General features: G+C 43.1%; 1 protein-coding gene and 1 pseudogene across 5 annotated transcripts; both read right to left on the bottom strand.

Annotated features, from left to right (window-relative positions):
* Window positions 1-4,269: 4,269 nt before the first annotated feature.
* Window positions 4,270-26,136, bottom strand: part of LOC123995527 — a 40,829-nt pseudogene continuing 18,962 nt past the window's right edge.
* LOC123994988 lies at window positions 11,406-19,106 on the bottom strand. 5 transcript variants are annotated; one of them, XM_046298167.1, is made up of 10 exons: window positions 18,695-19,106; window positions 13,378-13,554; window positions 13,226-13,287; window positions 13,054-13,143; window positions 12,925-12,966; window positions 12,683-12,856; window positions 12,568-12,603; window positions 11,927-12,469; window positions 11,534-11,645; window positions 11,406-11,439 (listed from the first exon to the last, which is right to left on the bottom strand). In XM_046298167.1, the coding sequence occupies exons 1-7, from the start codon at window positions 18,885-18,887 to the stop codon at window positions 12,568-12,570; spliced, it is 774 nt and encodes a 257-aa protein (XP_046154123.1). In that variant the 5' UTR covers window positions 18,888-19,106; the 3' UTR covers window positions 11,406-11,439; window positions 11,534-11,645; window positions 11,927-12,469. The 5 variants fall into 5 exon arrangements, with proteins under 5 accessions (XP_046154123.1, XP_046154122.1, XP_046154120.1 ...); XM_046298166.1 differs by adding an exon at window positions 11,742-11,857 and having other exon boundaries at window positions 11,927-12,856; XM_046298164.1 differs by having other exon boundaries at window positions 12,568-12,856.

The raw sequence follows: 26,136 nt of genomic DNA, 5'->3' as shown, positions 1-26,136 counted from the left end.
ACTCTACCTTGCATTATAACAAAGTGCTCTCTACCTTAACCTCTCTGTTCCCACACAGAATCCCTACTCCTGTTGAGTGCACCCCTCCTATGCCCCAAAAAGATTCCCCCTTATCCCACTCCCTCCTAAATCTACACACATCCCCACCATCCCTCAGGTGAACCTCCTGTAAAAAACAGAAATCAAACCCCACACCCTCTAAATAACAAAAAAACACCCTCCTTTTAACATTATCCCTTAACCCCCTAACATTTAGACTAAAAAAAGAAACAGAACTATTCATTTAAATTTTTTTCAACAAATAAACCCCAAAAACCAAAGAAAAACCAGGAGACTCACCCGATGCTCCCCTGGTCCATCTCCACCGGCGGGGACGTCCTCTCCACTCCTGACGCCCCCCGTCCTCCATCCCAACCCATGACCCAGTCAGTGTGTTGGGTCCTCCCTCCCCACCCACCATCCCCCCCTCCCTGTTTGCCTCGGGGCTGCAGGTAGGGGACCCCATCTCCTCAAACAGGAGTTGGGATCCCTCTAGCAAACAGCCCACCGACCCCTCACTGGAGTCATCCACTAAAATGCAAGGGGCTGAGGCAAACCGGGAGGACAAATTACCCTCTCCCCCCCTGCCACTCTCTTAGCCCCCCCCCCTCCACACCCCCTCCCTCTCACTTCCTGCCAAGCTCCCCCTCTTCATCCCTTTCTTCTTTGGTGAAGGAGGTAGCGGGGAGACACAACGTCCCATCCCCGCTAACTCCTCCACCAAATCCCTCATTTCGACCTCGAGGAAGCCTGGCAGGCTGTCCCCCATTCCTTCCCCCATCTCCCCCTCCCACCCCTCCCCTCCCACCTCCACTCCTCCCTCCTTCTCCGTCACTGTCCCTGTTCCCTCTTCCACTCCTTCTCGTACCACTGTCCCCTTCTCCCTCTTCTCTGCTCCTCCACGTTCTTCCACCTTCTTTTTAATCTCTCCTTCTTTTTCCTTCTTTCCATCTTCTCTCCTCTTTCTTTTCGCCTCTTCCTTCTTCCCTTCTTCGTCCTTCTCCGTCCTTTCCCCTGTGCCATCCGTACAATCCGCATGCGTCCTCTCTTTCCTCCCCCCCATCCCCCGCTCCCCCCCCAGCTGCAGACGCGTATGACCTGTGACGAGCCGGGCAATCACGCCACAGGTGTGCTCTTGAGCCACACCCGTGGCAAGCCTTGGGCTCGTCACATTCCTTGGCCTCGTGTTCTTCCGACCCACAAAATCGACACCTCTTGGCGCTGCACGAGGCCAGGATATGGCCATAGGCCATACAACGCCTGCAGAACGGGGGCTGACGTGCATAGTATAGTGTTCCCCTGTCAGCCCCCAGGGGAGAACATCGCCGGAGGATGGAGGTAGCCATCCACACTCTTCGGGGACTCCCTGAGTAACGCCTGGAAACCTCTCTTTCCGTTCCAGAAACCCAGGGAGTCCCTGAGGTACCTCGCTGAGGAGACATTGTCCATGTACCTCCCCGGAAAGGCCCTCACCTCTTCATCTTTCACATGCGGATTGTACATGGTTACGGTGACCACCCTGAAGTTGTTCTTCGCCAGGCTGGTCACCGCATAATGGCACAGGGGTCCCGTTTTCTCCGCTTCCTTTGCCATCTTCATTACTTCGTCATGTTTTTCTTCTTTGTGAAACGTCACATCGAAAGCCTTCTCATTCGGGTTCCCTTGAAGGCAGAGCACTTCCTTCACCTCTATCCTGAGGCATCCCATCAAAATGGTCCTTCCAAATGTCTCTCTACTCCACGGCTCAATCTCCTTTTCAGTCCAGGCAAATCGTAAGGTATTTGCCATACCAATCCCCGGAAACGATCTTGTTTGCTTGTATTGATTCATTTAAAAAAAATAAGCTCTCTTCAGAAAGAAGCTTCAACCTGAAATGAAAAACATCTTTAATAGAAAAAGGTGGAGCAACTAAAAGGTGTTGACTCTCCACATCTATCAAGACAACTGGAGCACTGGGCCAGACACTCTTAAATAGCACCTGGACCAGCTCAGCTGAAACACCTTCCCACTAACAAGATGGACATGCCAGCACAGGTGTAACACATACTGACTAACGAGCTATACATGCTAAAGTCCAACCTCAAAACATAAATGGAAAAACCAAACACCTTCCCCCTTAAGACAACAAATATATCCTATATTTTCGCCACTAGCTTCTATAACTCTCATCTTCCTAAAACTCCCTATGTTCTAGAACTCTTGTCCCCTTGAAACGAGCTCAAAGAAAACTCCTCTCCAATACAGAAAAACGTGCAATAAATTGTGATCCATGGCACTGGCTAAACGCAAAACTTGTTGACGGCCCACCCTTAAGACAACCAGCGACCAACTCCTGCAATATCCGTAGTAACTTTCCACCTCACAGAGGAGCTTCTCTCTCTTTTCAGGGTTCACTCGGTAGGCATGTTGTTGGATCAGGGCCCAGTCCCTAATGTCATGCTCTAGTACATTTGGGTTGGCACATCTGAGAATGAACCCTGATATTCTAAAAGCAGGGCAACCATGTCAATATAATTGTACCCCAAAATTGTCAGTTGGTTGCATAAATAATTATGATTACTAAATGTTACATGAATTGGAAATATCAAAAACAAATGTACAGACCTTTGTTAATATGTATTGGCAATAATTCACTTAATGGTGAGGCATGGAATAATAAAACATGTATCTTTTGTCAGGCTGATTATTAGACCAATTTATTATACTGCGTCCATGTGTATAGGCTGCAAATACGTTGAAATTAATGTCACAGTTTAAAGGTGTCCAAATCAATAGTCCAAATGCAGAAACAGTTTGTGATTAATTGAAATCCTAAACATAAAATGTACTATCTACACAAACATCTGCCACAATATACACAATATCATATTACTTGTATTTTTTTAAAGCACCTTATAAACTGCACAATAAACTGCACAACACCAAAAATGTTGTTGTTTTGACAAGTAGCAATAAATCACTGATATCGATTAGGGGGAAATCAGGTTGTATGTGCTGTTGAAACGAACACAACTAAAAAAAAACACATGGAAATGGGAGATATCTTTTACCTCACTGGTTAGAGGACAACCTGCAGAAGGCAGTCAGCTTCATTTTGGAGTAATGCATTTAAATGTAGGGGTCGCTAAACAAAGGAATGCAACACTTATTTGTCATCACTCATCGATATCATGCTGAAATAAATCGTTGAGAGGAGGGAGATATGGTTGCAAGTCCTGGTTGCAAAAACAGCTCAAAAACCACACGGAGTCTGGGAATAATGTGTACATCACTGGTTAGAGGAACATTTGTAGAAAACAGCTAGCTACATTTGAGTGTTGCATTTGATTCAAGTGGGTCACCAACGTGGTAAATGTAACAACTTTTTAAAGGGACGTTTTGTTAAATCAAATGTTTAGGGTTCTACATTGTGAAATTAATTCAAATAATTCTACCACAATGTTAAAAACATTCTACATTGTGACATTATTTAATTGATTCCATGAAACAACTCCTTCATGTATGTATTTTCTGATGTTTGATCAGAGATCTTATATCAGACTATCTCAGCTAGAAGGTTTGTCTCCTGTGTATGTTCTCTGGTGTGTCTTCAGATAGACAGATGTACCAAAACTCTTCCCACGTAGATCACAGCTAAAAGATTGCTCTCCTGTGTGTGTTCTGTGTGTGTTCATCTTTCCCTCGATCCTGACTAGTCTCCCAGTCCCTGCCGCTGAGAAACATCCCCACAGCATGATGATGCCACCACCATGCTTTACGCCAGGAGAGACGCTTGGCATTCAGGCCAAAGTGTTCATCAGGCCAGAGAATCTTGTTTCTCATCAGAGTGAACATCGGGTTCTTGGTCACCTCCCTGACCAAGGTCCTTCTCCCCCGATTGCTCAGTTTTCCCGGGCGGCCAGCTTTAGGAAGAGTCTTGGTGGTTCCAAACATCTTCCATTTAAGAATGATGGCGGCCACTGGAGACCTTCAATGCTGCAGACCTTTTTTGATACCCTTCCCCAGATCTGTGCCTCGACACAATCCTGTCTCTGAGCTCTACGGACAATTTCTTCTACCTCTATTTCTTCGACCTCATGGCTTGGAGTTTGCCTCTGACATGCATTGCCAACTGTCGGACCTTATATAGACGGGTATAATCATAAACAATATGATTTCATGTGGCACAAAACAAAAACACAAATTCTCTGTCAAAAATCTAAGTAGGAATACAGCCTTTCTCATGTGATTTCAGGATCGCTGACTGGGAAAATGTCCTTCCACACAGAGAGAGAGCAGTGGTTGGAATTTTATTGTGTGTGTCCTCTTATGCTCCTTCAGGCTCCTTAAGCAAGTAAAACTCTTTCCACACTGGGAACATTGGAAAGGCTTTTCTCCTGTGTGTATTCGCACGTGAGCTTTTAGGTCCCCTACTCGTGAAATCAGTTTTTACGCTGGGAGCAGTGGTAAGGCTTTTCACCTGTGTGTGTCCACTCATGCTCATTCAGGCTCCCTAACTGAATAAAACTCATTCCACAGTGGGAACAGTGATAAGTCTGGTCCCTCTCCTACCAAAGACAGAGTATTTAGTTAAATACAAAAAAAACTCCATAAAATAAAACTGTCACCCTGTGAGGCTAGATTCCTCAAAAGCCTGAAGTCAGTTTTCAGAACATACCATAATTTTCATAACTTGGCGGCTGCCCTAATAATAATAATGTAGAACATTAAATATAACCTTGCTTTCATGTTTATAGGCTGAACAGAGCTCTATAATAGGGAATGGGTGACACCTAGTCAGTTGTACAAATGAATGCATTCAACTGAAACGTGTCTTCCGCATTTAACCCAACCACTCTAAATCAGAGAGGTGCGGGGGTCTGCCTTATTAGATATCCACATCTTCGGTGCCTCGCTTTTCTTCTGTGTGTATTCTCTCATGCCTTTTCAGGGTAGCTAACACGGTAAAACTCTTTCTACACTGGGAACATTGGAAAGGCTTTTCTCCTGTGTGTGTCCTCTCATGAGCTTTTAGGTCCCCTACTCGGGAAAATGTATTTTTACACTGGGAGCAGCAGTAAGGCTTTTCTCCTGTGTGTATTCTCTCATGCTCTTTTAGGTGCCCTCTCTGAGTAAAACTGTTTCCACAATGTGAACATTGGAATGGCTTTTCTCCTGTGTGTATTCTCTCATGCCTTTTTAGGTTACTTAACACGATAAAACTCTTTCCACACTGGGAACATTGGAAAGGCTTTTCTCCTGTGTGTGTCCACTCATGCTCCTTCAGGCTCCTTGACTGAACAGTGATGAGGCTTTTCTCCTGTGTGTATTCTCTCATGCCTTTTCAGGTTAGCTAACACGGTAAAACGCTTTCTACACTGGAAACATTGGAAAGGTTCTTGTCCTGTGTGTGTCCATTCATGAGCTTTAAGGTCCCTTGATCGGGAAAATCTCTTTTCACATTGGAAGCAGTGGTAAGGCTTTTCTCCTGTGTGTATTCTCTCATGCCTTTTCAGGTTAGCTAACAGGGTAAAAATCTTTCGACACTGGGAACACTGGAAAGGCTTTTCTTCTGAGTGTGTCCACTCATGTGCCTTCAGGCTCGCTAACTGAATAAAACTCATTCCACAGTGGGAACAATGAAAATGATTTTCTCCTGTGTGTATTCTCTCATGCTTTTTCAGATTAGCTAACAGGGTAAAACTCTTTCCACACTGGGAACATTGAAAAGGCTTTTCTCCTGTGTGTGTCCTCTCGTGAGCTTTTAGGTCCCCTGATCGGGAAAATCTCTTTTCACATAAGAAGCAGTGGTAAGGCTTTAATCCTGTGTGTGTACTTTCATGAGCTTTTAGGTCCCCTACTCGTGAAAATCTATTTTTACACTGGGAGCAGTGGTAAGGCTTTTCTCCTGTGTGTATTCTCTCATGCTCTTGTAGGTGCCCTCTCTGAGTAAAACGCTTTCCACAATGGGAACATTGAAATGGCTTTTCTCCTTTGTGTATTCTCTCATGCCTTTTCAGGTTATTTAACACAATAAAACTCTTTCCACACTGGGAACAGTGATAACACTTTTCTCCTGTGTGCATCCCCTCATGCTCCTTCAGGCTTCCTAACTGAATAAAACTCTTTCCAATGTTCCCAGCGTGGAAAGGCTTTTCTCCTGTGTGTGTCCTCTCATGAGCTTTTAAGTCCCCTAATCCGGAAAAACTCTTTTCACATTGTAAGCAGTGGTATGGCTTTTCTCCTGTGTGTGTCTTCTCATGGCGTTTTAGGTTCCCTAAACAGCGAAAACTCTTTTCACAGTGGGAGCAGTTGTGTTGTCTCGCTGGTTTGGGCGTCTCTGGGTCTGGTTCTTCTGAAGGACTCTTCCTGCTGTCATAGTGAGAGTCTGGTCTCTCTCCTGCCAAAGACAAACAGTATCTAGTTAAACAGAGACCTGAATGAAATCTACACATGATAAAGCTGTCTTCCAATGAGGTTTAACCTAGAATAGATACCGCAATAAAAGAGCAGAACTGGTCATCACAGAGTGGCTGTAGTGCTTTGTAGGCTGGGTAAATCAATTTGAATTCAAAACATTTTGACAGTGTCCCTTTGATAAAAAAAAGCTTTCCTTACATTGTTTGACTATGGAAGAAGTGGTAAGAAAGTGGTTTTCGTGGTTATCAATGGAAATCAAATTTATCAACCCATGGGGGTCTGGATTTGAAGTCACACTCAAAATTAAAGTGGAAAACCACACTACAACTTTGATGTAATGTCCTTAAAACAAGTCAAAAATGAGGCTCAGTAGTGTGTGTGACCTCCCTACAACGCCTGGGCATGCTCCTGATGAGGTGGCGGATGGTCTCCTGAGGGATCTCCTCCCAGACCTGGACTAAAGCATCCAACAGTCTGTGGTGCAATGTGGCGTTGGTGGATGGAGCGAGACATGATGTCCCAGATGTGCCCAATTGGATTCAGGTCTGGGGAACGGGCGGGCCAGTCCATAGCATCAATGCCTTCCTCTTGCAGGAACTGCTGATACACTCCAGCCACATGAGGTCAAGCATTGTCTTGCATTATGAGGAACCCAGGGCCAACCGCACCAGCATATGGTCTCACAAGGGGTCTGAGGATCTCATCTCGGTACCTAATGGCAGTCAGGCTACCTCCGGCGAGCACATGGAGGGCTGTGCGGTTCCCCAAAGAAATGCCACCCCACACCATGACTGACCCACCGCCAAACCGGTCATGCTGGCGGATGTTGCAGGCAGCAGAACGTTCTCCACGGCGTCTCCAGACTGTCACATGTACTCAGTGCGAACCTGCTTTCATCTGTGAAGAGCACAGGGCGCAAGTGGCGAATTTGCCAATCTTGGTGTTTTCTGGCAAATGCCAAACGTCCTGCACGGTGTTGGGCTGTAAGCACAACCCCCACCTGTGGATGTCGGGCCCTCATACCACCCTCATGGAGTCTGTTTCTGACTGTTTGAGCAGACACATGCACATTTGTGGCCTGCTGGAGGTCATTTTGCAAGTCTCTGGCAGTGCTCCTCCTGCTCCTCCTTGCACAAATGCGGAGGTAGCGGTCCTGCTGCTGGGTTGTTGCCCTCCTACGGCCTCCTCCACGTCTCCTGATGTACTGGCCTGTCTCCTGGTAGCGCCTCCATGCTCTGGATACTACGCTGACAGACACAGCAAACCTTCTTGCCACAGCTCGCATTGATGTGCCATCCTGGATGAGCTGCACTACCTGAGCCACTTGTGTGGGTTGTAGACTCAGTCTCATGCTACCACTAGAGTGAAAGCACCGCCAGCATTCAAAAGTGACCAAACCATCAGCCAGGAAGCATAGGAACTGAGAAGTGGTCTGTGGTCGCCACCTGCAGAACCACTCCTTTGTTGGGGGTGTCTTGCTAATTGCCTATAATTTCCACCTGTTGTCTATTCCATTTGCACAATAGCATGTGAAATTTATTGTCAATCATTGTTGCTTCCTAAGTGGACAGTTTGATTTCACAGAAGTGTGATTGACTTGGAGTTACATTGTGTTGTTTAAGTGTTCCCTTTATTTTTTTGAACAGTGTATATGGAATGCTTTTCCAACAGTCTTAAAGGAGTTCCCACATATGCTGAGCACTCGTTGGCTGCTTTTTCTTCACTCTGCGGTCCAATTCATCCCAAACCATCTCAATTGGGTTGAGGTCGGGTGATTGTGGTGGCAAGGTCATCTGACGCAGCACTCTATCACTCTCCTTTTTGGTCAAATAGCCCTTACACAGCCTGGAAGAGTGTTGGGTCATTGTCCTGTAGAAAAACACATGATAGTCCCACATATGCAAAGCAGATGGTATGGCATATCGTTGCAGAATGCTGTGGTAGCCAGACAGGTGTGTGCCTTTCCAAATTATGTCCATTCAATGGAATTTACAACAGGTGGACTCCAATCAAGTTGAAGAAACATCCCAAGGATGATTAATGGAAACAAGATGCACCTGAGCTCAATTTAGAGTCTCATTGCAAAGGTCTGAATACTTAGGTAAATAAGGCATTTCTTTTTTTCCTTTTTAATAATTGTGATTTTTTTTCTAAAAACCCATCTTCGCTTTTTCATTATGGGGTATTGTGTGTAGAATGATTACGATTTGTATCTATTGTAAGGGTGTAACGTAACAAAATGTGTTAAGACTTTAGTGACATAGATAAGGGGTTAAAGACTTTTTTTATATATCTCATAAAAGACAGACACTTCCGAACAAACTTACTTTAGATTATTTGGGGAAACAATGTTACTATGGTTACTGTTGTTCCGTGTTGTGAATGTTATCCAATGTGTTACTATGGGTTACAGCAGTACGGCCAAATCATGTTTTGACATAAATTAACTTTTTAATATTTTTGTTGATACCTCAAGGGGTCTTACAATTCAAAATCAGAACGCCAAATTATCCTTGGTATAACCTTCTTAAAACAGTACTATACTGGGGAAGCCCTTCATGTTGGAGGGTGTTTCTACAGTACTACACTGGGGAAGCCCTTCATGTTGTAGGGTGTTTTATCTTTGACACTTCAGCAACTGTGTTAGTACAAGGCATGGAGACAGGTTACATGGAAGTTCCTTTATATAATGTGGAACTGGAATCGGATCTTACTTCTCATTCCGTTGTCATTGGAATGAGGCCTAGCCTACCAGTGAAGGGGGTAGAGGTCGACCGATTAATCGGAATGGCCGATTAATTAATTAGGGCCGATTTCAAGTTTTCATAACAATCGGAAATCGGTATTTTTGGGCGCCGATTTGCTGATTTTAAATTTTTGTACACCTTTATTTAACTAGGCTAACTGCCTCGTTCAGGGACAGAAAGAGATTTTCACCTTGTCAGCTCGGGGGATCCAATCTTGCAACCTTACAGTTAACTCGTCCAACGCAATAACGACCTGCCTCTCTCTCGTTGCACTCCACAAGGAGACTGTCTGTTACGCAAATGCAGTAAGCCAAGGTAAGTTGCTAGCTAGCATTAAACTTATCTTATAAAAAACAATCAATCATAATCACTAGTTAACTACACATGGTTGATGATATTACTAGATATTATTTAGCGTGTCCTGGGTTGCATATAATCTGACTGAGCATACAAGCATCTAAGTATGACTGAGCAGTGGTAGGCAGCAGCAGGCTCGTAAGCATTCATTCAAACAGCACTTTCGTGCGTTTTTGACAGCAGCTCTTCGTTGTGCATCAAGCATTACGCTGTTTATGACTTCAAACCTATCAACTCCCGAGATGAGGCTGGTGTGGCCGAAGTGAAATGGCTGGCTAGTTATAGCATGCGCTAATAGCATTTCAAACTTCACTCGCTCTGAGCCTTGGGGTGGTTGTTTCCCTTGCTCTGCATGGGTATCGCTGCTTCGATGTGGTGGCTGTTGTCGTTGTGTTGCTGGTTCGAGCCCAGGGGCCTGTTGCACAAAACTAGGATAAGGGATTAAGCCAGGATATCTTGGTGATCCTGGCTCAATTGATCCGTAATCCGGTTGCACTAAAGATGGATAGGGGGCAGGAGGATATGTTATGGTATAAATTACCATGGAGATTTATTCTGTGGAGCTAGCCTGCTCCAGACCAGGCTAAATTCCAGGATCTATTTAATCTCATCCCTAATGTCAGTCAGCAGTCACCACAAATGGAAACCAATAGTTATTTCACTGCTCACTATACATTGTTATCACATATAACTAGACCCACTGTCATTATTTAAACATTTGTGATCATTAATTTCAATGATTTTGGATAAAAAATGATTTTTAGATGTTGCTATCATTAGATAATTTACAGTTTCCCATAGACTATATATAAAATGATAGAATATTAGGGCCACAGAGGGAAAAAAAGACAAGTCATAATATTGTAACCAGTTGTTTTAAAGGAGGACAGTTGTTAAAATGACAGATGCGGGGCATTTCGTGAAATTGTACTTCAGTATGGTTTCATAAACAAAGACATGCTGATGTGCCAGAATATTAAGTATCACATTGTCATAAGTATCAAAACTGTAAAAACAATATGTAGCTTTTCTGCAGAAAGAACCAGCCTCATAAATTTATGACTTTATCCTTTTTCTTCAGTGTGGCCCTAGTACTCTGTCATATAAACAAATACACATTCCATATGAATATAAAAACACAATGTGTAACATTATGTTCCTTTATTGAATAAGGACAAAACAAAGCAGGTAAACCATCAGCTCCTTTCGAAACTGAAGTCACAGTGACTCTACAAGATGGAAAGCACAGAATCCAAGCATATTATACAAAATTATACATACACATTCAAAGGTCTGTATATAACACACCCTGCATGTCTGCACACTAAAATAAATGCAGGACAAATCCATACACATCAACTGAACAGACAAATGAATGGATGCAGTAGCCTCCCTGCAGCCTTGTATTACACACAGTATACCGCACAAACATCATAAGAGGCCAAATTCGTAAAAAAAACGAACCCAAAAAACCCAAATTCCTCTGCCACCGCAGGACATATTTAACCAAAATTGAAAGCACACATACTAACTAAAATAATTCAACACATATTGGTCCCTCAGCAGCCGACCACTGTCGTCATCAGGGAAGATTGCCGGATTGTCCCAGTCCATGGCTGGTGGCACTCTGGGGGCCCTCTCCTTCCTCAGGCAGGCCACATTGTGGAGGACAGCACAAGCCACAGTAATATCACATGCCCTAACAGGGCTGACCCTTAATTTGTGAAGGCAGTGAAAGCGTGCCTTCAGGAGGCCAAAGGTCATTTCAACTCTGGCCCTGGTCCTGGCATGGGCATGGTTGTAGGCCTGCTGTGCTTCCTGGGGGTCTGTGAAAGGTGTCAGGAGAAAAGGCTGGCAGCCATACCCCTGTCTCCCAGCAACACACCAGAGAATTCACCTGTCAACACAAAATCTCATCATTACTACCTCATAAACACAGTGATATTCTTGACACAGCCATGATGGTTATAAATAGGGGTTGTGTGGCTTACCTTGTGATAGGCACTGATAGATTTCAGAGGCCCGAAAGATTCTAGAGTCATGGACTGAGCCAGGCCATTTTGCCACAACATTGCTGATCACACAGTCAGCATTGCAGACCATCTGAAATCATAAGATGAGGAATATTACACCAATCAATGCACATCACTGGCAATGCAGAGTGTTCGTCAATGGACAATATCAAAAAGTTATGTTCACCTGAACATTAATGCTGTGAAAGGATTTCCTATTCACAAAATCGGCCTCATGGGCACCTGAGGGGGCTTTTATCCTTATGTGTGTGCAGTCCACTGCACCAATGACATTGGGGAAACCTGTCACACAAAGTAATGAGTATCCTACTATGTGTTAACAGTTGTCCTGTAATTTGTAGATCCTCTTACCTGCAATCCTATAGAACTCCTCTTTGATGTCACAGAGTCTTCTGTGGCCAGGGAAGGAGATGAAGACATCTGCTAATGCTTTGATAGCCAGACACACACTCCTTATTGTGCGGCAAATTGTGGCCTTGTTCAGCTGTTCTGCATCCCCCACTGAGTACAGGAAGGCTCCACTAGCAAAAAAGCTCAAGGCCACACAAACCATTTGCTCCACACTCAGTGCATGGCTCCGTGCAGTGCGGTGCTTAATCCTGGGACCCAGTAGTCTGCATAGATACCTGATGCCATCTGCAGAAAACCTGCATCTTTCATATAGATGGTCGTCAGGGAAGGCCAGTGGGTCCAACCGGTCCCTGAAGACCCTTTCTCACCTCAGCACAAGTGCTTCTTCATCCACCACATCTCGCACGAATGGGCATGCCATTGTCAGAGCAGAAAGGAACACACAATTTTGGGCCTTCATATAGGCTAGTGGCCACACCTGGTGCTGGGGGGGTGGGCAAAAGAGGGCGATGCCTTATAACGATGACTTGGTTGTACTGATTGCTGGGAAAATAAAAAAAAACTTAGAAAGATGCCACCGTCCTGTGTGCTCACAATAAGAGCTCATATGTCATGGCTCACTTGACTTTACGAGAATATACCTAATTTTTATTTTGAGCTGTGTCATCTTCTTGGAGCTGGGGGAGGAAATACAAATAATGATTAATACATTTGTGTTACAGTTAGCATACAGTGTACATTGAAGGCATATCTCACCTCCCTCTCAAGTTTTTTTTTTTCAAGGTCCAGTTTCCTAATTGTCCTCTTTTTTATTTCGGACTCCAGTGCAAGATTTTCCATCTTTTTCTTCTTGTACTGAATGTCTATGTCTGCCAGTTCTATTTGGCGCCGGAGGTGGTTGCCATACAACTTTCTGATAGCTTGTGAGCTCTGTGAACACAATACAATTAGCGCAGCTGGAATTTGGCAGGATGTGGTGTCCTTTTATTAATACGCACTATGTTGCCAGGCTGGTTTTCCCACTGTATAGCATCTGGGTCCTGTAAAAGAAATTAGATTTTTTGATTTTGATGAGGACTCCTCACCATTGTAGAGTAAATAGTACTTTCACAGTCTTTCCATGATACCTCATGCCTTCTGGAATCCAGAGAGATGGTCTCCTCCTCATCATCATCGTCTCCATCATGTGCTGTTGCTGCTGCACTGGGGCCTTCACCCTATCACATTTAATCGGATTCATATTGAAGCTAGTAGACAAGACATGCCAGGCCTACAGTATGCCTTTGATGGAGTACTCACTGGATCAGCATCGTCTGGTGCTTGTGCTGGTGGCTCTAACAGGAACACAGTGCTGCCAGACACTGCAAGGCAATAGGTAAACCAAAGTCAGACAGTCCAAATTGATTCAATATGAATGTGGTTGTATCCCATGTAGAGATGGAAGGACATACCTTGAATGAAGCGGGTGGCATCTTGGGAGGAACCTATGCTCGTCTCTTTCCCCCCAGGGATCCCCTCTAAGACGGGCCTGCCTTTATTTAGCTCCAAGGCCATGTCCTCTGCTGGGGTAAGGTCAGCCTTTGGTGACCCACCACCCGTGCCTTGTCTGTGGGTATTCTTTTTCACTGCTAAAACAGTACAGACAATGTGTGAGCAGGCACCTTCTGGGTACAATATATGCTTGTGCTTTGTTAAATATTAGTCAGGGACCATACCATTCTGCAGAATGTTCTTGTATTTGACCTGCTGCCATGTCCGTTTTGGCCCGTTCATGTTTAATCTACACACACACATTTAATGGAGTCACACTGCAAAAAATTACTTGGTATTTTTATCTTGTTTTCAGTAAAAATATCAACAAAAAAAAAACTGAAATAAAGATGTATTTTCTTGATTTGCTAAATGACCTAGCAAAATAAGTATAGTTTAGACAAAAAATATAAACTTTAAGTAAATGTGTGCTTAAAACAAGCAAATAAAAAATCTGTCAATATAATAAAAATTCTCTTGAAATAAGTTTACTTTTTCCATAAACACTTAATTTTAGAAAAGTTCTCATTTCACTGGCAGATTTTTTTGCTTATTTTCCTAGGTAATTTTGCTCAAGAAAATATTCAAGATGTTTTTTAGATGTTTTTTTTTTACTGAAAACAAGACAAAAATACTAAGTAAGAAAGACATTTTTGCAGTGCAGTGAGCAACCGACCTTGGGTCCTTTGAAAGGCGCTATATAAATTAAAGTGATTATTATTATAGCTCATCTATTTATTCAATTAAATTTTATTTATATAGCACTTTTCACAATTGTTTCATTCTGTCAAAGCAGCTTTACATTAATGAAAGCAGGAGAAACACAAAAAAACGGTGGACAACATAAGAAGCAGAGTACAACGGCTAAGATTAAACCGTACTGAGCGTAGTAACGTTAAATAATAATGTAAGGCTTTAATAATAATTTATCATAGCTTTATACAGTGTGATGGACTTACTTTACACAATTTCACTCATATCTGCAGTGCATTTCAATTAAAAATTTAACCGTTTCATAATTACAGTACAACTGCGTTTTTGGAGATGTGAATTAAATATTTGAATTGTAATTGTGATGTTTCAGCGGAGCGGTGAGTGTGTAATTGTGCACTACTTACGCATTCAGGCGGTCTGCAATACTTTGCCACGCTTTTTCTCTTTGCTTTATCACTGTGGCGGTGTTGCCTTTCTTCTTAATTATATCTTTTACCTCCTCGTATGCCTCCATGAGGATTTGTGCTTCCGACGGGGAAAAGTACGCGGCTCTAGTTGCCATGGTAAATCAGTTAATCTGTGATCTGTGGCGGGGTCTATTTGAGTGAGCCGTGAGCGCGCACCTATCCAGGATTGGTTTCACCTGGCTTAATGAATCCGTGTCTGCTCATCCTGGCTTGGTCTTTGTGCAACCAATTAAGCCTGGACGCACATGTTTTGGCTTCATTGAGCTCAGCTGAGTCATTTATCCCGGATGTCTTAATTCTACTTTTGTGCAACAGGCCCCAGGGAGGAGCGAGGAGAGGGACGGAAGCTATACTGTTACACTGGCAATACTAACGTGCCTATAAGAACATCCAATAGTCAAAGGTTAATGAAATACAAATGGTATAGAGGGAAATAGTCCTATAATAACTTCAACCTAAAACTTCTTATCTGGGAATATTGAAGACTCATGTTAAAAGGAACCACCAGCTTTCATATGTTCTCATGTTCTGAGCAAGGAACTGAAACGTTAGCTTTCTTACATAGCACATATTGCACTTTTACGTTCTTCACCAACACTTTGTTTTTGCATTATTTAAAACAAATTGAACATGTTTCATTATCTACTTGAGGCTAAATTGATTTTATTGACGTATTATATTATCATTCATATTGGGAAATTATTTGGCTGGAGGGAAGGTTGTGCCAAATACTGTCGTTTGTAAGGAACCCAGAATTGAGGAACCTGATGGGTTATCAGAAAAGTACCCTCCAGTGTTCTCAGCATGTGCCATTACACGTGCTCGGTCTAGGAAATTCACTGGGAGCAAGTGTAGTGTTGATGATGTTAGCGATCCCACCATGGTCAATCTGTCAAACATTTATGGGTGATCCTGATTTCGGTAAACCTCCAGAGTTGACCTCTCCTTTAAAACCCCAAAGGTGAGAGTTTGTAGAACCTCTGAATGAAGAGAGGATCCCTATAGTTGACACTTGGATGTCTTGGAAGCAGCCGATTGCTGAACAGAATAAAGATGTTTCACCCTCTCCTATTTTTGCTGAGATACATCCAGAAGAGGAGTTTAATGAAGTTTCCATTGGTAATTTTGACAGAAATGGTGTTCTAACGAGGAAACTGTGTTCTAACGAGGAAATGGTGCTCTAACGAGGAAATGGTGCTCTAATGAGGAAATGGTGTTCACGCTCCACTTCTGGACAAGACGATTGGCCCAATTTATCCAAAATTGTTGTTCCAGTTACACTTCAACATGAGATACTGAGGTTGGCTCACGATGGTAGTATGGCAGGCCATCTTGGGGTCAACAAGACGTCTGAAACAGGATGTTGTGACTCACTGTAAATCCTGTGGCGTTTGCCAGCGGGCAGGTAAACCGAACCAAGCCGTACCAGTTGCACCTTTGCAGCCTATTCCTACTTTTGACAAACCTTTCAGCAGGTTTCTGGTGGACTGTGTTTGTCCTTTGGCTAAAGCCAAGAGTGGTAAGTATTTCAGTTAACTAGTGATAGACTATTCATAATGCAGACATGATATAGCAGTTCATGTGTATTACTGGTTGAGTGTACTCTTCTAGTTAAGAGACATTTTTGGCTATCTTGCCGGGGAAGGACCAATGAATGTTTAAAAAAAAACTATCCTACATCTCATTCATGTAAAAACATTAATGAGATATAAAGTACTAGTCAAAAGTTTGGACACACCTACTCATTCCAGGGTTTGTCTTTATTTTTTACCATTTTCTACATAGTAAAATAATAGTGAAGACATGAAAACTATGAAATACACATATGGAATTATGTAGTAAACAAAAAAGTGGTAAATCAAAATATATTTTAGATTCTTCAAAGTAGCCACCCTTTGCCTTGATGACAGATTTGCACACTCTTGCCATTCTCTCAACCAGCTTCAACTGGACTGCTTTTCCAAAAGTTTTGAAGGAGTTCCCACATATGCTGAGCACTCGTTGGCTGCTTTTCCTTCACTCTGCAGTCCAATTCATCCCAAACCATCTCAATTGGGTTGAGGTCAGGTGAGTGTGGAGGCCAGGTCATCTGATGCAACACTCCATCACTATCTTTTTTGGTCAAATAGCCCTTACACAGCCCGGAGGTGTGTTGGGTCATTGTCCTGCTGAAAAACAAATGATAGTCCCACTAAGCGCAAACCGGATGGGATGGCTTATCGCTGCAGAATGCTGTGGTAGCCAGACAGGTGTGTGCCTTTCCAATAAATGGAATTTACCACAGGTGGACTCCAATCAAGTTGTAGAAACATCTCAACGATGATCAATGGAAACATGCACCTGAGCTCAATTTCGATTCTCATAGTAAATGGTCTGAAAACTTATAATACAAATAAATAAGAATAAAATAATAACAACGTTTTCTTTTAATAAATGTGTAATTTTTTCTAAAAACCTTTTTTCACTTTTTCATTATGGGGCATTGCTTGTAGATTGATGAGGATTTTTATTTATTTGTAGAATAAGGCTGTAACGTAACAAAATGTGGAAAGATTTTAGTGACAAATAAGGGATTAAAGACTTCCTAAAAAAGTATATATAGAGCATTTTATTTATTCATGTATAGACAGGAGTAATTACAGTGGGGCAAAAAAAGTATTTAGTCAGACACCAATTGTGCAAGTTCTCCCACTTAAAAAGATGAGGCCTGAAATTTTCATCATAGATACACTTCAACTATGACAGACAAAATGAAAAAAAAAGTTTTATACAAAGGGTATATAACAAAGTATTGAGATAAACTTTTGTTATTGACCAAATACTTATTTTCCACCATAATTTGCAAATAAATTCATAAAAATCCTACAATGTGATTTTCTGGAATTCTTTTTCTCATTTTGTCTGTCATAGTTGAAGTGTAGCTATGATGAAAATTACAGGCCTCTCATCTTTTTAAGGGGGAGAACTTGCACAATTGGTGGCTGACTAAATACTTTTTTGCCCCACTGTATATCATTTTTACATCATTGAGCAAATGTATTTACCTCTCTGCCATTTCTCTCCTGTTCTATTAGACCCACCACTATGTAATTTCTCTCCTGTTCTATTGGACCCACCACTATGTCATTTCTCTCCTGTTCTATTGGTTTTCATGTCAACTTTATTTCATTGTCCAGGAGCCAAAGACACAATTCTAGTTGTTGCAGCTTGAGACTCCCCCTCATAAAATAGATTTTCATCTGTCAGATATGAACCTCTACCAGGTGGACTGTATAGAACGGTGTGTTCATCTCTGTCAGATATGAACCTCTACCAGGTGGACTGTATAGAACGGCGTGTTCTATACAGTGGTCCTTCTGTAGCTCAGTTGGTAGAGCATGGCACTTGTAACGCCAGGGTAGTGGGTTCGATCCCCGGGACCACCCATATGTAGAATGTATGCACACATGACTGTAAGTCATAAAAGCGTGGGCTTTTTTTTCATCTCTGTCAGATATGAACCTCTACCAGGTGGACTGTATAGAATGGTGTGTTCTAATAAAACACTATAGGATTTGTCTCCAGATGGTTATGCATATTCATGACATGAGGCTAGTAGCTTAGCATCTCTCTCCATTGAATACAGGCGGTTGACTTCAACTCTCATAGAATATATTTTTTTAAAATGATTACAATAATTATTAGTATACACCAATCCAAAGAAAGGTGTGAGCTAGAGAACCAGCAGTGTTGCTTTGTGGACAACGACTCCCTTTGTTAGGGTGAAGAGACATCTTGTCAGTATATCCATAATCTTTGGTGTAGCCAACAACTCTTGCATGGCACTATTGGGCAGCAACGTGTCTAGTAAAAAAATCACAACAAATCACTACAAGTCTGCGGTCAGCAGATAGACTATTCTCAAATATATATGTTAAGTCAAACAAGGGGTAGCTTGCTCTCTACATTGTCTGATTCTAGACATAACAGTCATAATTCTAGGGCCCTCCGTTGAAGAGGTATTGACGAGCCAACTCCGAATATCAAAAGTTAAAAAACAATTTAAGGCGATACTTACTGGTGTTACTCAGATCTCTGATTTCCACCTCTTCATCTTTCAATGTGACAGTAATCTCTCCTTCCTTCTTCACTCCAAAAACTGCATCCTTCTCCTCTTTCACGACAATGTTCAGCCCCAGAACTTCTTTCTCCGTCCAGCAGACCTCCGCTTCTTCTTTAATAACAGGAGGGGAGTAGTTTAGGGAGCTCATGTTCGGGGATGTTAGCTAGCTAGCTATCATTAGCGACTAGGCTAGTGCTAACTTAACCAGCCAGCTACTATAGCTGACTAATAAAAAATAACGTAATATTAAATAGGTTAACAAGTAAATAAGACAGAAGCGTGTCTAAAACACAGAAGCTAATATACACTGAACGCGTCTAAATAGCTTGAATCTTTCGGCTATGTTGATTGCAAGCTACCGAGGTGGTTGACTAGCTGTTTATGAAGAACCGTCCACTAGATTATACGTCACCCTAGCAGCTTCGCCTGAAAGACGCACATCGCCGTCTGCTGACTGGAGTGGGAAACGCAGTTGAGGATCATATTTTATTGTCAGACAAAGATGTTTTGAAAGGGATTTAATTAAAGAATATTATTATATTGAGACATCAAAGACAGGAATGTGTCGATTAATTAGTGCAAATATTATTTTTTTACTACAGCACATTAAGTTAAACTAAATCTAAATAAGTTTCTAGCTACTTGTAGGTCTATACTGCTCCTACATGGTGTAACAATACATCATGTAGATGTATATAATGAACAGGCTAGGTATATACTGCTCCTACATGGTGTAACAATACATCATGTAGATGTATATAATGAACAGACTAGGTCTATACTGATCCTACATGGTGTAACAATACATCATGTAGATGTATATAATGGACAGACAAAGTCGATACTGCTCCTACATGGTGCAACAATACATCATGTAGATGTACACTACCGTTCAAAAGTTTGGGGTCACTTGGAAATGTCCTTGCTTTTGAAAGAAAATCAAAAATGTTGTCCATTAAAATAACATCACATTGATCAGAAATACAGTGTAGACATTGTTAATGGTGTAAATGAATATTGTAGCTGAAAACAACTGATTTTTTATGGAATATCTACATAGGCATACAGAGGCCCATTATCAGCAACCATCACTCCTGTGTTCCAATGGCACATTGTGTTATCTTATACAAGTTTATCATTTTAAAAGGCTAATTGATCATTAGAAAACAATTTTGCAATTATGGTAGCGCCACTGAAAACTGTTGCGCTGATTTGACAAAGCTTTTGTAAACAGTTTTGTTGCATAACAATCAGGCAGTAGAACAACAATGATCATCACCCTCTTGACCTATCTTCCCTCCCCTTAACATTTGGTTTGATTCTGACCCTGTTAGTGTGCCATGTGGACCTAGGGTTTGATTCAGACACTGACAGTGTACCAGGTGGATACTGGGTTTGATTCAGAGCCTGCCAGTGTAACAAGTGGACATTGGGTTTGATTCAGACCCTGCCAGTGTGCCAGGTGGACATTTATTCAGACCCTGCCAGGTGGACATTGGGTTTGATTCACACCCTGCCAGTGTGCCAGGTGGACATTGGGTTTGATTCAGACCCTTCCAGCATGGGCAGAAATGTATTCCAAGGTAAGTAACTTATAACCACAGAATCACCCCAGACGTTTCATGCATGACTAAAAACTCCTAAGTATTAGATTTACTGCCATGGTCTAGTATGTCACTGCATTAGACACCATTCACAATGTTGGCTGAGGTACGAGTAAAAATGACATTATTTCCTAATTGTAAAAAATGGCAAGGCCATTGTTGAGGAAGCAGGGGAAGTGTTGTAACAGAACTGCCTGAGATGTGGGGGAAGGGAAGCTGCTCACTGATTGGCTGTAGAGAAAAGGGTCCCTCCAAAAATCTATCACTATTCCAACTGACATGTCAAATTCTCCCCCAAATCTACCACTAATAGGCCAAGCTTCCACAGACCCAGTCTTGTATTGGCAAACAGAGCAAATAATTTGACATTCAAATATGTCATTTTAAATAGCTCAATTCAATCCAGCTGGGCATTTTTAACACACACATTTGTTCCTGCTGTAGATGTTATGACTTTGTACAGATCAAGGATCAGTTCTCCTCCACAATGCATACACAGTACTGGTCAATTGTTTGGACACACACAATAAACCTCTTTAGACGATTTAGTTTATATCAGCCACTGTTTTAAACCAACTTCTGTCGTCTAGTTAGTTATCCTATTTAATTTCATATTTACAGTGTTGTTGTTTTTAGTCAGTTAGCGGGCTGGTTAAATTAGCCTAGCTAGCTAACATCTCCGACCATGAGTTCAATAAATCAAATCAAATTTTATTTGTCACATACACATGGTTAGCAGATGTTAATGCGAGTGTAGCGAAATGCTTGTGCTTCTAGTTCCGACAATGCAGTAATAACCAACAAGTAATCAAGCTAACAATTCCAAAACTACTACCTTATAGACACAAGTGTAAGGGGATAAGAATATGTACATAAAGATATATGAGTGAGTGATGGTACAGAGCGGCATAGGCAAGATACAGTAGATGGTATTGAGTGCAGTATATACATATGAGATGAGTATGTAAACAAAGTGGCATAGTTAAAGTGGCTAGTGATACATGTATTACATAAAGATGCAGTAGATGATATAGAGTACAATATATACATATACATATGAGATTAATAATGTAGGGTATGTAAACATTATATTAGGTAGCATTGTTTAAAGTGGCTAGTGATATATTTTACATCATTTCCCATCAATTCCCATTATTAAAGTGGTTGGAGTTGAGTCAGTGTGTTGGCAGCAGCCACTCAATGTTAGTGGTGGCTGTTTAACAGTCTGATGGCCTTGAGATAGAAGCTGTTTTTCAGTTTCTCGGTCCCAGCTTTGATGCTGCACCTGTACTGACCTCGCCTTCTGGATGATAGCGGGGTGAACAGGCAGTGGCTCGGGTGGTTGTTGTCCTTGATCTTTATGGCCTTCCTGTGACATCGGGTAGTGTAGGTGTCCTGGAGGGCAGGTAGTTTGCCCCCGGTGATGCGTTGTGCAGACCTCACTACCCTATGGAGAGCCCTACGGTTGTGGGCAGAGCAGTTGCCTTACCAGGCGGTGATACAGCCCGACAGGATGCTCTCGATTGTGCATCTGTAGAAGTTTGTGAGTGCTTTTGGTGACAAGCCAAATTTCTTCAGCCTCCTGAGGTTTAAGAGGCGCTGCTGCGCCTTCTTCACGATGCTGTCTGTGTGGGTGGACCAATTCAGTTTGTCTGTGATGTGTACGCCGAGGAACTTAAAACTTACTACCCTCTCCACTACTGTCCCATCAATGTGGATAGGGGGGTATTCCCTCTGCTGTTTCCTGAAGTCCACAATCATCTCCTTTGTTTTGTTGACGTTGAGTGTGAGGTTATTTTCCTGACACCACACTCCGAGGGCCCTCACCTCCTCCCTGTAGGCCGTCTCGTCGTTGTTGGTAATCAAGCCTACCACTGTTGTGTCGTCCGCAAACTTGATGATTGAGTTGGAGGCGTGCGTGGCCATGCAGTCGTGGGTGAACAGGGAGTACAGGAGAGGGCTCAGAACGCACCATTTTGGGGCCACAGTGTTGAGGATCAGCGGGGTGGAAATGTTGTTGCCTACCCTCACCACCTGGGGGCGGCCCGTCAGGAAGTCCAGTACCCAGTTGCACAGGGCGGGGTCGAGACCCAGGGTCTCGAGCTTGATGACGAGCTTGGAGGGCACTATGGTGTTAAATGCCGAGCTGTAGTCGATGAACAGCATTCTCACATAGGTATTCCTCTTGTCCAATTTGTAAGTCGCTCTGGATAAGAGCGTCTGCTAAATGACTTAAATGTAAATGTAAATGTCCAGATGGGTTAGGGCAGTGTGCAGTGTGGTTGAGATTGCATCGTCTGTGGACCTATTTGGGCAGTAAGCAAATTGGAGTGGGTCTAGGGTGTCAGGTAGGGTGGAGGTGATATGGTCCTTGACTAGTCTCTCAAAGCACTTCATGATGATGGAAGTGAGTGCTACGGGGCGGTAGTCGTTTAGCTCAGTTACCTTAGCTTTCTTGGGAACAGGAACAATGGTGGCCCTCTTGAAGCATGTGGGAACAGCAGACTGGTATAGGGATTGATTGAATATGTCCGTAAACACACCGGCCAGCTGGTCTGCGCATGCTCTGAGGGCGCGGCTGGGGATGCCGTCTGGGCCTGCAGCCTTGCGAGGGTTAACACGTTTAAATGTCTTACTCACCTCGGCTGCAGTGAAGGAGAGACCGCATGTTTCCGTTGCAGGCCGTGTCAGTGGCACTGTATTGTCCTCAAAGCGGGCAAAAGTTATTTAGTCTGCCTGGGAGCAAGACATCCTGGTCCGTGACTGGGCTGGATTTCATCTTGTAGTCCGTGATTGACTGTAGACCCTGCCACATGCCTCTTGTGTCTGAGCCATTGAATTGAGATTCCACTTTGTCTCTGTACTGACGCTTAGCTTGCTTAATAGCCTTACGGAGGGAATAGCTGCACTGTTTGTATTCAGTCATGTTGCCAGACACCTTGCCCTGATTAAAAGCAGTGGTTCGCGCTTTCAGTTTCACGCGAATGCTGCCATCAATCCACGGTTTCTGGTTAGGGAATGTTTTTATCGTTGCTATGGGAACGACATCTTCGACGCACGTTCTAATGAACTCGCACACCGAATCAGCGTATTCGTCAATATTCCCATCTGACGCAATACGAAACATGTCCCAGTCCACGTGATGGAAGCAGTCTTGGAGTGTAGAGTCAGCTTGGTCTGACCAGCGTTGGACAGACCTCAGCGTGGGAGCCTCTTGTTTTAATTTCTGCCTGTAGGCAGGGATCAGCAAAATGGAGTCGTGGTCAGCTTTTCCGAAAGGGGGGCGGGGCAGGGCCTTATATGCGTCGCGGAAGTTAGAGTAACAATGATCCAAGGTTTACGTACGGTCACTGTGGGGACAACGTCATCGATGCCCTGATTGATGAAGCCAATGATCTTTGTGGTGTACTCCTGAATGCTATCGGAGGAATCCTGGAACATATTCCAGGCTGTGCTAGCAAAACAGTTCTGTAGCTTAGCATCTGCTTCATCTGACCACTTTCTTATTGATCGAGTCACTGGTGCTTCTTGCTTTAATTTGAGCTTGTAAGCAGGAATCAGGAGGATGGATAGATTTGCCAAATGGGGTGCGGGGTAGAGCTTTGTATGTGTCTCTGTGTGTGGAGTAAAGGTGGTCCAGAGTTGTTTTCCATCTGGTTGCTCATTTAACATGCTGATAGAAATTTGGTAAGACGGATTTAAGTTTCCCTGCATTAAAGTCCCGGCTACTAGGAATACTGCCTCTGGGGAGCTTTTCCTGTTTGTTTATGGCGGAATACAGCTCAGCGGTCTTAGTGCCAGCCTCAGTCTGTGGTGGTATGTAAAACAGCTACAAAAAATACAAATAAACTCTCTAGGTAGATAGTGTGGTCTACAGCTTATCATGAGGTACTCTACCTCAGGCCTGCAATACCTCGAGACTTCCTTAGATATCATGCACTAGCTGTTATTTACAAAAATATATAGTCCACCTCCCCTTGTCTTACTAGACGCCGCTGTTCTATCCTGCTGGTACAGCGTATAATATACAGCGTGACATCCGTCACCAAGATGGCATAGCAGTCAGACGTCCGGCGCGGCTCGGACCGGAACATACCGGACCTGTACATACTGCACTACCAACGTTATCTGCCCGAGGGAGTTATCCAGCTGGCTCCTTCGTCACGATGTTACCTGAAAGCCCATCTGTGGCCCGCTAATCGTTAGCTGTCTTATCGGCTGCTATTTGAATAGATCTATCGGACAATTATTTTTTTTCTTTTCTTGGGCCTCTATAACTATATCAATTGTTTTGCGAATTGGATTGATCCCCTCTACCACACGGAACCCCACGAATCCTACTGACAGAAACGCACGAGGTGGCTAAAAACAGACCTCCATCCTATGCTAGCTTGTTACCGATGACCCGGCTAGCTGTCTGAATCGCCGTGACCGCAACCAACCTCACTACTCACTGGACCCTTTTGATCACTCGACTAAGCATGCCTCTCCTTAATGTCAATATGCCTTGTCCATTGCTGTTCTGGTTAGTGTTTATTGGCTTATTTCACTGTAGAGCCTCTGGTAGCCTTGGTTTCATGCATGTTAACATTAGAAGCCTCCTCCCTAAGTTTGTTTTATTCACTGCTTTAGCACACTCTGCCAACCCGGATGTTCTAGCTGTGTCTGAATCCTGGCTTAGGAAGACCACCAAAAATTCTGAAATGTTCATCCCTAACTACAACATTTTCAGACAAGATAGAACTGCCTAAGGGGGAGGTGTTGCAATCTACTGCAAAGATAGACTGCAGAGTTCTGTCTGACTATCCAGTTCTGTACCCAAAAAATTTGAACTTCTACTTTTAAAAATCCACCTCTCTAAAAACAAGTCTCTCACCGTTGCCACCTGCTATAGACCACCCTCTGCCCCCAGCTGTGCTCTGGACACCATATGTGAACTGATTGCCCCCCATCTATCTTCAGAGCTTGTGCTGCTAGGCGACCTAAACTGGAACATGCTTAACACTCCAGCCATCCTACAATCTAAGCTTGATGCCCTCAATCTCACACAAATTATCAATGAACCTACCAGGTACCTCCCTAAAGCCGTAAACACGGGCACCCTCATAGATATCACCCTAACCAACTTGCCCTCTAGATACGCTTCTGCTGTCTTCAACCAATATCTTAGCGATCACTGCCTCATTGCCTGCATCCGTAATGGGTCAGCGGTCAAACGATCTCCACTCATCACTGTCAAACGCTCCCTGAAACACTTCAGCGAGCAGTTCTTTCTAATCGACCTGACAGGGGTATTCTGGAAGGATATTGATCTCATCCCGTCAGTAGAGGATGCCTGGTTATTTAAATTTAAATGCCTTCCTAACCATCTTAAATAAGCATACCCCATTCAAGAAATTTAGAACCAGGAACAGATATAGCCCTTGGTTAACCCCAGACCTGACTGCCCTTAACCAACAAAAAAAACATCCTATGGCGTTCTGCATTAGCATCAAACAGCCCCCGTGATATGTAGCTATTCAGGGAAGCTAGAAACCAATATACACAGGCAGTTAGAAAAGCCAAGGCTAGCTTTTTCAAGCAGAAATTTGCTTCCTGCAACACTAACTCAAAAAGTTCTGGGTCACTGTAAAGTCCATGGAGAATAAGAACACCTCCTCCCAGCTGCCCATTGCACTGAAGATAGGAAACACTGTCACCACTGATAAATCCACTATAATTGAGAACTTCAATAAGCATTTTTCTACGGCTGGCCATGCTTTCCACCTGGCTACCCCTACCCCGGTCAACAGT

The sequence above is a fragment of the Oncorhynchus gorbuscha genome, linkage group LG14, assembly GCF_021184085.1.
Source record: "Oncorhynchus gorbuscha isolate QuinsamMale2020 ecotype Even-year linkage group LG14, OgorEven_v1.0, whole genome shotgun sequence".
Lineage (NCBI taxonomy): Eukaryota > Metazoa > Chordata > Actinopteri > Salmoniformes > Salmonidae > Oncorhynchus > Oncorhynchus gorbuscha.
Note: the sequence above shows the minus strand (reverse complement) of the source record. Positions and strands in the feature narration are given on the sequence as shown.

What these genes read in the sequence shown, in the direction of transcription:
- LOC123994988 (XM_046298166.1), bottom strand. Translation starts at nt 18,887, where the DNA reads ATGAGCTCCCTAAACTACTCCCCTCCTGTTATTAAAGAAGAAGCGGAG. An exon ending in CAGAGATCTGAGTAACACCA is followed by an intron (nt 13,555 to 18,694) that starts GTAAGTATCGCC and finishes GTACTGTTTTAG; the next exon opens with CAGTGAAAAAGAATACCCAC. An exon ending in CACCAGACGATGCTGATCCA is followed by an intron (nt 13,144 to 13,225) that starts GTGAGTACTCCA and finishes TAAATGTGATAG; the next exon opens with GGTGAAGGCCCCAGTGCAGC.